The sequence below is a fragment of the Dermacentor silvarum genome, chromosome 5 (genome assembly GCF_013339745.2).
Source record: "Dermacentor silvarum isolate Dsil-2018 chromosome 5, BIME_Dsil_1.4, whole genome shotgun sequence".
Lineage (NCBI taxonomy): Eukaryota > Metazoa > Arthropoda > Arachnida > Ixodida > Ixodidae > Dermacentor > Dermacentor silvarum.
The window spans coordinates 86,374,469-86,386,154 of NC_051158.1; the positions used below are offsets into that span (position 1 = coordinate 86,374,469).

The window sequence follows — 11,686 nt, forward strand, 5'->3', positions numbered from 1 at the left end:
TCATTTGGGTAAAAAAATACGCGTGGTTGCGCTATTTGTAAAACACCCCAGTTCTGTGCATTTTCCTTATTAATTTTTATTCTTCATATACTGCATTTGCCGCTCAATAACACAATCAGCGCTGTTCCTATATTTGCTATCGAGTCCTTTCGCGCTTTTAAAATATCGTTGTCTTATTTATTTATTTGTTAATGAGTTTATTTATTTGGGATCTGATGATCTTTACTCTATAATCCTTTATTCGGCCTCCGGAAAATCAACGAAACCAGTGGCAAAAAGCATATTTTGACAAGTAATGAAACTATTGCGTTATGGAATCACATTTTACTTATGCTAATAATTCGTCATAAGTTGTGTTCAGAATTTGTTATATATCGTTTAATTTTTATATATGTTATGTCTTATCTTCTGAATAACTGACCTTTCGTCAGGAAAAGGTTTCATAGATGTGTACTTGTGCGACTTATTGCGCACAAAGCACAGTTATCTCCCTAACGTGTGTAACTGACTCCGCTTGTCGTATGGGTCATTAGAGAGATGCTACTCCCTTGGTGGTACGAGGGGACTCAGGTTGTAAAACTGAATTGTCTCCTACTGTGAGATCTTGCAAATACTCATATAAGCTCGTCACGTCACTGAACAACCTATCGAGGTCACACGAAGTTTCCAGTAAAATTTGTAATAACGGTTATATATATATATATATATATATATATATATATATATACGTGTGTGTGTGTGTGTGTGTGTGTGTGTATGTGTGTGTGTGTGTGTGTGTGTGTGTGTGTGTGTGTGTGTGTGTGTGTGTGTGTGTGTGTGTGCATACACGGGTAGGGTTCGGAAAGCTGGTCAGGCCCCAGCCCCCCCTCCCCCCCCCCCCTCGGGAAAATTAAAACTTTCAGCTTATGTACAGAAATATATGCGAAAATGTGATCTCACGGAAAACTCCGCCGACAACGGCGCCGATGACGAGCGACACTGGATTTTCTGCGACACGGGGCCCTTGACGCTATCGCGTTAAAAGCGAAACAGCTATTTTTGTAGTGATGTTTAATAAAATTTCAGAGCGCGAAGTTTGTTTCTTCGGCAGCGCCGTTGTCGAGATTACTATCTATAATGTTTTTTATCTCTCTTATAGTATATTGCGACTCATATGTCGCAATATACTATCAGAGAGAAAATATACTATCAATATACTATCAATATACTATATGTCGCCATGAGAAAAGGTATACGGACCACAAGGTCGCCGAAAAAACTGAATTTCTTCGTATTTTTGACATGCATAAACTGAAACTGATGAGCATACTAGAAAGCTCGCAATGTCACGTTTGGACTGCAATCCCCAATTTCAAGTTGCAGTGGCAGGCAGTTGAAAAAAATCGGCTTTATCGCGCAATCCCTGGTCGGTATACTTTTGCTCACGGGTGTACCTATTTTTCGATTATAACGCACGGACAGTATTCTTAGGGTGGATATGATACAGCGTTTTATGTTAGGTTACATTATAGATTTGGCCACGTTTTCAAATAATGCGACCGTTTGCTGGCGTCTGTTACACTTAGTAATATATCCTAATGGCGAACGAGCGAAAGGTTCAGGGTTAAGGTCTTCCAGAGATTGGCCGATAAATGTAAAGGGTGCTTCTATGACTTAATAGCAATGGGCACGTCAAACGTTGATGCCACTGAATCCCCTATTTATTATTTTTAAGTTCTTCACTGGCACTATCGGGAGCGCTGTCGCCCTAACTCAAGCAGGAATAAAGCGCTACGCTTCACAGAGCACCCAGATCGGGGCATCATGGCATTCAGTAGCCGAAATTTTGTGACCTTCTAAGCAAGGTGCTCATACATTACAACACAGCCCTTTTCTTTAGTGTTCACAATGAGCGAGTTATCAGTGTCACTGAAAATGACTTCGTAAGAAAATGAGGAAAAATTACAGAAATATGTTTGAAAAGCAGTTCCTATAGTGAAGATAAACAACCTGTGAATGGCTTCACAGAACGCATTCAATGAACTGGCTCTATTTGCTGTATTTGTGGAATGTTAATAAATATCGGGAAGACAGTAACGTTAAATTAATGGATTACTTATTAGTAATTCGTTACTTACGTTTCTAGGGGAGTAATTAGTACCTGCAATAAATTCACATTTTTGAAAGAAGTAATGCGTTACTTTTTTCTGTAACGTGTACAAGTCTGTTACGATTGTATCTTCAGTACCGTAGGCCGCAAGTAGTTGTAAACACACACATGTCTCATTTGAAACCGGTTCTTGCTCGGGTGCCACAAGGAACTTTTTGGGACGTTTGGTTTTATCATAGTTTTATTAATTGTTTTGTAACTATTGTTCATGACGAATATGCGTATGACCTGAGTATATCTGTCACTGTGATTGCCCCTGTTGATGTCATGATGAACGCAAACGCGGTACAAACAAAGGTGTCATCCTATAGTTCCTCGAATTAGCTGACTATAAGCGTTAACAAAAGAAAGGCTGTGGCACATAGGCCAACTACTGACATGTTGATGCATGTACCCCACTACAGCTCAATGTGTCCATCTTACCATTCATTTTAATTTTTGAAAATATATCTGTTCTTTTGGAACAACTTGTGCCGTGGAATGCTCATGTGGAATGATAACTAGCAGGCTATTTCAAACGACTGGATTACTTTGCAGGTTGCGTTTCTTCTGCAAAAAAAGCATAAAGCTTTCTTTGGGCAACTCATTCTTGGTACCTCACGTAAATTATTGCCATCTCGCCTGGCGTACTGCAACGCTTTTGAATATCAATACACCCAAAATACAGTAAGAAGTAGTACATTATGCCTTCATGTTCCTTAATACAATTGTTCCAGTCCTTTTTTAGGAAAACCTCAATTCGTTACCTATGTTTAATTGCTTTGAAAGAATTTTACGCAACGTTATACGATCGACAATAAATAAAAATTTACACCTTAACAGTTATGTCAAACTTAACGATGAAGCATAACACGGTCAATACACGCGACTTCGAAGTATGGGAACTGCCATGGGCCAGAACAACTTATAACAGCTCTACGGCTTCAACTACCCTACTATTCAAACAAAGCGAACATAACATACCTTACCCCTTTTGCACCAGTACAAACATAGGGTTAGCTGGAGGCCTATTCATACAAGAAGTAAATCACTGGAAATCAGGTCATATGGCGGTGATAAAACTTGATTCTTACTCTTTGTACCACGAGCATGAACTGAATATTTGTGTATATAACTGTTAAACAATTAATGATTGTACTGGCCAATCTAAAAATCTATATATTATATGTTGAATTTCGCGCTGTTTCTTTTTTTACTACACTGTTAAGTCCGACCGGCTATCGATTCAGCACTTTTCATATGTTTGAATTGCTTTACAAGACTTACTCCTTATGTATGTCACCTCTCCTTTTTGTCGTATTTTTTCCTAATACGTTAATGTTAACTTTATACATTAGACACCGTTCAGTGAAAGCAGCACAAACGTCTTTATTAAAGGATGGTCTCAAGGAATGTCATCAGATAGGGGAAAAGTTGTCATGCTCTTCTATTCACATTCGGCAATTCAAACAGGCCTCCCAGATGTAAGAGAGGAGCGTGTGATGTGACGTTTTATTAAGCCATGTCTGAACAGTGTTGGTATTGCACGTTAGCTTTGGCTTGGGCGGCATGCAAGCGTATTGGCTGCCATTTGTCACTGCCTCGGACCACGTCAGGCTTTATTGGCAGCTTGTCCAAGAATCTCAACTTGATTGGTGCTGAAATAAATTGAAGTGGAATAAATTTAATTAGAAGCAGGTTGATTTCTGTGCGTAATCTGCGTATTTAAACGCTACAGGTAATAACACAATTTTATTGTAAGAAATACATAGTTATAAGGAAGATTGACACTACAGGTAGATAACTACTTGGGAAAGCATCAGAACATATCACTCCAATGTGCACACCACTCAGTGCGACAACAACAAAAGAAAACAAAATATGTTTTGAAAAGGCACCGACCACAAGGAAAAATGAAAAGTGCGTTGGTTTGACAGCTTGCTCAGACATTTTTTCTCATAGTTCTTTTTGTGTGTGGGCAAGGCAAAGTTATTAGGTTAGCTATCCACGACTTGTTTCAGGTGTCGTACCTTACTTATGTTATCACATGCGACATGGCGAAATACGTGCAGCTATCGGCCAGCCTTCGGTTGAGCAACAACATCAGCATTGCCACAATGCTGCTGCGGAAATCGCATCAGCTGGCCCGTAAACCAGTTAGTGCAATAGAACGTTTTTATTTTCGTTTATTTTTGAGCCGAAATATGCATCATATTCACATAATTGACACAAAAGCAGCTAAAAGTTTTTCGCTACTAATGCAGCCACTGCAAAAATTCTTGAACGCCCTCAGAAGGTTGCACGCAACGTATGTGGCAGAGGACAGCGGTTATTCAATGAGGTCTTCGAGGTCGCCATACTTTCGTACAGCCACCATCGTGAAAATCTTCGGGTTAGCTATATTCAGATATTTCCAGCTGTACAGTCCAAGATGTGAATATGGCAACAAAATGGCGTACGTGACGTCATGTTAAAACTCCCTTATAGTTTAGGATGCCTCAGTAATGCATACGGTGTCAATACGCCCTAATGTATTTTCTAACTGGTGTGCTCACTTCCAGATGCTCTGCACAATGAGACCAGGCTGCGTTCCCTAGATGCACTTTGCATGTTAATCGGTTCAACCTACAATTGGCTACAGTTGTAGGATGTTGCTATAAATTCGCACTGGCTTTTGTACTTTGAGTTTACGATAAAGAAAGAAAGGGACAACATGCAGGGGGCATGCCAGCTGCTACTCAAAAGTAGCAAGGCCTCGTAATACTGCTCTTTTTTCACAGAAATTGCTGAATATACATACAGGCCTCCGCACGAGACATTACAGAGCTAAGAGTACTCCATTAGATGTTACTAGATCAAAAATAAAAACGTCAAGTGATTTTACAGTTGTGATAATTAGTTTATGTAATCCAGAACGTTACAGGGTGAAGTGAGCCACAAAAATAAAAAGGAACGGCCCCACAATTAAATCACTTTTCAGCCTTTTGTCATTGCAACAACAAAGTAAAAAATCAAACTTCAAGAACAGAATTCTTTTTAACGCGATAGCGTTAAGGGCCCCGTGTCGCAGAAAATCCGGCATTGGTGTCGGCCTCGGCATGTGCCCACCGGCGTCGTTGGCGAGCACATGCCCAACCACATCATCCCGAACCACCCCGACCGGGCAGGCACTTCACGTGGCGCAAGGCATTAGTGATTAAACATTCAATTTGTCAAAGTAAAATCTGTCAGAAAAATTGTAAGGTACGACTTTACCACAGCCTACAGACGTGGGAGCGTCGGATTGGAATATACTAGAAAAAAGTCTGATAAAAGGCCAGGGATCTTTGAGTGCTATCGCGTTCCACTCTTAAAGACGAAGCCTAAGCGTCCTGCAAATTGTCATATGAAAATGCAGGAGCACACATAAACATTAATTATCCATACCACCTAGGGTGAACCGGGTCCTGACTCGGATTACCGTTTCGGAAAATAAAAGTTTATTTCTCTCTCTCTCTCTCTCTCCATACCGAGATTACAGTCAACTTAGGAAACTTTGCCATGACTATATAGGTTGTCCCAACTAGCGTCAGCCAAACTGGTTTTGGAGAGCATATCCATGTTTTTTTTAAGGAAAGAACGGATAATTTATTTTGTAAGTATGGATCTGTCCTTTGTGCAAAAGTGTGACAATTAGTTAAGTATGATGAATTATGGGGTTCTGCTTGCCACAATCACCATATATGATTATGAGGCATGCCGTAGTGGGGGAATCCAGAGTATATCTTGACTACGAGGGAATCATATATGTGCCTCTAAATCGAAGTACTGAAGCGTTTTTGCATTCGCGCCTATAGATATTGTACCACTGTGCCCGCAATCAAACCCGCAAATTTTCTACAGCGCACTTCCATAGACACTATGAAACCGTCGTGGCGTGACCAAGAAAATCCTTAGCATTGACAAAAGCTGTGTTAACCCACAACCAGTATTCCTGATGAACACGAATACTCTGCGCAAAGCACAACTCCAGAATACAGGTTTACGGCAGAAGAATCCCTGTTGCCGTAGGTAATTCAAACGCAGCTATACGGTTCCCTGGTTAAAAGCTTCAAACATCCATTTTTCAAACAAACGTAGTTTAGCGCAGTTAAGCAAACATCTATTTTCTAAACAAACGCAGTTAAGCGCATATAAACTTCAAAGAAATGCCACTACAAGGTTCCCCGGTTTAAAGCTTCAAACTTCAAAGCCATACCTTAACACACGAATTCACACCTAGATCCAGGTATTCTGAACCATTCCAGCAGTGATCATCTTCACAATGTCACAAGCGTGCATTTTTTACTTGCAGGGAAAAGAAGGTGTCGACCAGGTTCTGGATATTCTTAGGAGCGAATTCAATCGAACTATTCAGCTACTAGGTGAGTGATTTTAATGTGAAATACATAAAGCGATCGCCGCTAGTTGTTCCCTCGAGAACAGCGGCTTCATTGTTGAACAAAAGATGTATGCTCCGAAGTTCCATTTGATTTTCCGGTAAGGCGAAAATTTTATCCAGCTGAGAAGGTAGCACTCGGCAATCCTGTGCGCAGTGGCCAAGCACTGTAAGAATAACCTCCACAATTTGCATTGGTTTTATTTAGCAGAGAAGGGTACAATTGCTGGTCAACTAGTGCGCAGCTACGGCACAGGTTTTGCCGTATGAGCTCTCTTTCAAAATGCAACACTCCTGTTCACTGTTCTATCTTCCTGTTATTGTCAGTAATTTCCTTCTAGAAGGTACTAAAAGGTGGAACATCGAAGTGCTTCGGAAAGCTTACAATGATGTACAGTGCGACCCACTGGTCTATGGAACACTTGAATGTACTGCTTGTGTGAATTCTCTGCCATAAAAAGTGCGCTGCCTCTTTTGGCAGCCGACCAAGTATGATTGGTTGCGCTAGCACCTAGCTCTACACCTGCGCAGGGCATTGACATAGTTTGCAACGAAACATGCAGCTGGCGCCCCAGAAAAGGCACAGGCACATGGTGGCGTATACATTGATCGCACTGGAGTAATTTTTACCCTTTGGGAGCAAAATAACTCGCTGTGAAGATTACACCTTCATCACAACACTAGTAAACACATTTGTTGACACGCTCATAACTCTTTTGATGGATTTTCATACCTCTCAAATGTCTTTCAAGTTTTTCTTGTGGCTTAGATGGCATCCTAGTTCCGATATTGAAATAGTTTTAAACTGGTGAACGTTAATGCTCACACGCAATATACGCTCATGCTTCTTTGCACATTACGGGAACCCAATAAAATTTTGGCTGTCTCTTGGAGCTGCATACCCCGCAAGCGCCCTCATGTAACAATGAATTTCGCGCAAAAATTAATAAATGAAAAACTTGTGCAACCCAGAAAAAGAGTCAATAGCCGTTGGAAGGATAGCTTCTTTCTGCCAGTTGTGTCGCTACTATTTCGATAAAAGAGTTTTAAAATTTGCCTGCCTGCTTGAACGCCATGCAGTACAGGGTGTTCATTTTTAAGTTTTACGGAATTTTAGAAATCGTCTGTGGCATTCTTATCAATCATCTGAGTTTGTCGATGAGGCGGACATTAGTATCACTCTAAATCAAAGCACATATTCAACTAATTACCAAAATTCAATAATTATATTATCAGTTCATTACTTTACGACACATATTGCAATTTATTCATTGTTGCCGGTGAGCTTGTCAGGCGTATCCACTTGGAATGAATTTACACAATGACACCAGCTTTGAGATATGCGCCATCAAAGTCGTTGTAAAAATACACCGTTGTTCCACTTACTTCTTTACAAAAATGCTCTTTTATACATCGAAGCGCAAAAGTAAGTGGAACGCCCATGTATTTCGTCCCAACTTTGGGAAATATATCTCGAAACTGGTGTCATCCTGAAAATTCATTTCAAGTGGATGCGTCCTGCAGCTCATTGGCTACAATTCGTAAATTGCAATATGTGTCGTAAAGTAATGAACTAAGAAGTTCATTAGTCAATTTGTGTTAATTAGTTGAATGTATGTTTCGATTTCTCGTGCTACTAATGTCCGCCTATTTGAATAACCCAGCTCAGTGCTAAGAATTATGCTATCTGCCACAGGCGATATTTTTCAATTCCGTAAAGATTCATTTTGAACGCCCAGTATAGTGGTGCGACGAACAAAATATTGATATTTATGTGTGTAAAAAATTTTTGCCGTCACCTTTGGACAGGAACCAGGAGGAATCGTAGCATTTATAAGGTGCTACATCATTGATCCTCACTGAATTCATAACTGCCGAATTGGAGTTGACTTAGTTACTAGAACCTATTTATAACGAGAGCCTGTTAGTCGTACCTAATTCATGGTTTGTTGGCCGCAAGTCGGGGGAAGTATATGAGCTGGGACTCAATGTATGAGAAAGGTACAAGTTTAAAGATACGGCTTTAGAAAACTTTACCATTAATTTGCGTGCCTATTTCACAATTTGGTTGAACATCCGAACATTTATACGTCAGGAATGAATGCGAGCAGCAGACGCGGGTGACAAGTATGTATTAGTCAATGTTTAAGGGGACAGCCCTGCTTGAGACACTACGCGCTGAGAAACTGATCTCTAGAAAAAAATATGCAATCTTACGCGCCAAAAACACAATCTGATCATGATTGGGAAAGTTCGGATTAATGCAGATCAGCTGGGGTTGTTTAACCTACATGCAGTGGAAAATACACGATTGTTCTTGCATTCTGCCCTCACGGAAACCTGGCCACTACGGTTGGCATCAAGCCTGCTACCTTGAGTTTAGAATGGCTACACGATGGTCACTGAGCTTACGGGGCGGGTCGAAACACACCGTTTGCGGCGAACAATTGAAGTCAATGCTTCAACTGGTGGCAGAGCTCAGCTCCAAAACGAGTGCGGTGGCTTCGAGTAAGTGGCAAGGTATGCAGTCGACCGTGCTACACACGGGTCACCTCGTTTAAGTGGTCTGCCCAAAACGATCAGCTCTGGCTGCGTTCCTGGAGTCGGGTGGCTCTTCCGGACAGGCTATGATGTGTTCGTCTGCAACTGCCACTTGCCACAGAGACTATGATGTGCTGGCAAATAGGCACTATTAGACAGACGTACTCTTGTTTGGTGCTTAGCAGTCACAGCTTCAATTTAATGCGCATACTTCGGGCTCTTCACGCTCGGAACAAAGCAGACATGCGCGTTCTTGGACTGATTAGGAATAGGTTTTTGAAATGGTGCACCTTCTGATGTTTACAAATATTGGAAGCAAGTTCAAGCACGCTGAGAAATCCGTATCTATATCAAGTAATGAAATAAACTGTTTAGGCTGCAAATTTGCCCATTTTGGAGTTAGATAACATCTTCATTTTTTATCAGTTCATTATTATTATTCCATCGTATGTTAATGACAACATATGAAATTTCCAGACGAGGGTCCCAAAGTACAAGACTGCAACGGGACCCTAGATGAAGGTTACAAATAAACAATATACGAATTAGCAGCAGTGCGAACCAATGGAACAAATATATGAAGTAAAAAATAACATTAAGCATAAAGGAATAGAAAACATCAAAATGCATGAACGTAAAAAATAACAGTAAGCATAAAGGAATACAAAACATCAACATGCATAAACGCAAAAAAGAGGAAAGTGAGAAATAAATACTGTATACAAAAACACAAATCTAGTGCAACTTAACAAGCATCAACATCAAGAATTCAACAAATAATCTTTTAACGAATTCTTGAATGAAATTAAAGAAACTTTGGATTTAACAGACATGGGTAAATAAATCCCCAATGTGATCGCACAGAAGGATGAAGATGATTTACCGTAATTGGTAGAAACCTTAGGTAACAAAATTATTGTCAGCAGCAAACCTAGTACAGTTGGAATTTACTAAAAGATCTGAATCAATGAAATTGATGGCAAGTTGATTTGTTAATTGTTTATATAACAACAAAATTTGACTAAACCGAAACAATTAAGTTAATAAGAGACAAGATGTAGTTGCAGCGAAGAAGAGCAGTATCGCTGCCGTCGCGAGAACAGTGAAAAATAATGGGAATGGCTCGATTTCGCAAATGCTGAAGGGATGAAAAATGATACTGATAAGTGTCTCCCCATGATGCGATGCCATAGGTGATATGATAATGAATAAAAGTGAAGTAAAGACAAAGCAGGGTCTGATGGGGGATACCCGCCGTGGTTCCTCAGTGGCTATGGTGTTGGGCTGCTGAGCACGAGGTAGCGGGATCGAATCCCGGCCACGGCTGCTGCAATTCGATGGGGGCGAAATGCGAAAACACCCGTGTACTTAGATTTAGGTGCACGTTAAAGAACCCCAGGTGGTCCAAATTTCCGGAGTCCCCCACTACGGCGTGCCTCATAATCAGAACGGGTTTTGGCACGTAAAACCCCATAATTTAATTTTAATTTTTAGGGTCTGATGGGAGAAATATGAGCGTGCTTTGGGCTATGCAGGAATGCCGAATGCTGCCTTCTCTCTAATTTGAGCAATATGGTTAACGAACTTAAGGTTAGTATCAAGTTGAACGCCAAGGAATGATGCACTATCACTGACACTTATGAAATGCGAGTCGATTCTGATGCCTGGTAATGAGGTTAACTTACGTTGAGGTGATTTTAAATTAAGAAATTTAGATTTATTTGGATTATAAGTAAATAATTTTCGTTGCACCACTTGGACACGCTACATCGAACATAATTTAATTTGGTAGCGACAGCATAGATACATGTATCACCAAAAAAAATAGTCGTATCGTCGGCATATAAAACGCAGTGAGCCATGTGTATGCTGCCAGGAAGATCATTGATGTAAAGGAAAAAAAAAGTAATATATCAAGTAATGAACCTTCAGGCACCCCTTGGTTAATTGTTTTAGTAGCGGAGAAACAGCCCGATATGTATACCGTGTGCTTTCTGTTCAGCAGATAACTTTTTAAGAACTTGAGGGCCAGGCCTGAAATACCGTATGCATCGAGTTTGTTACAAAGGAATAGATGATTAATGGTGTAAAATGCTTTTGTGAAGTAAAAAAAAGAACTGAGCGAACTATGCATCCTGAATCAATAGAGCGCTAGATGTCGTCAGTCAGGGAAAGCAGGGAAAGGTTGGTGAAAGAGAGAGAGAGAGAGAGAGCAGATTTTAATGAAGAGAAGTGAGGGGAGGTCGGCCAAGGTTGGTGAAACTTCCTTCCCGAAAACCGAATTGGCATGGTTGCAGTAGATTAAATTTTTGCAGGTATTTGCTTAGGCGAATTATAAATAATTTTTCGATAACTTTACTAAGCGATGAAAGAATACAGATGGGGCGGTAGTTGGAAACTGACAATCGGTCACCCTTTTTATATACCGGAACAACTTTAGCTACTCTCAGCGAGTTAGGAAATATTCCGTTCTTGAACGCAAGATTTATAATTACAGAAAATGGTTCACAAATAACATCAACTACAAGTTTTAAGTGCCGTGCTGAAATTTGATCTATACCAGGGACCAGCTCTTTAAGATTTACAATTGCTGTAGACAC

The 11,686-nt window shown here is 40.4% G+C and overlaps 1 protein-coding gene across 1 annotated transcript in view; it reads left to right on the forward strand.

Moving 5' to 3' along the window:
- Window positions 1-11,686, forward strand: part of LOC119453566 (2-Hydroxyacid oxidase 1-like) — a 38,751-nt gene that overhangs the window by 26,513 nt on the left and 552 nt on the right. The window contains 1 exon segment of the mRNA XM_049667990.1: window positions 6,462-6,531. Coding sequence (XP_049523947.1) covers window positions 6,462-6,531 — 70 coding nt within the window.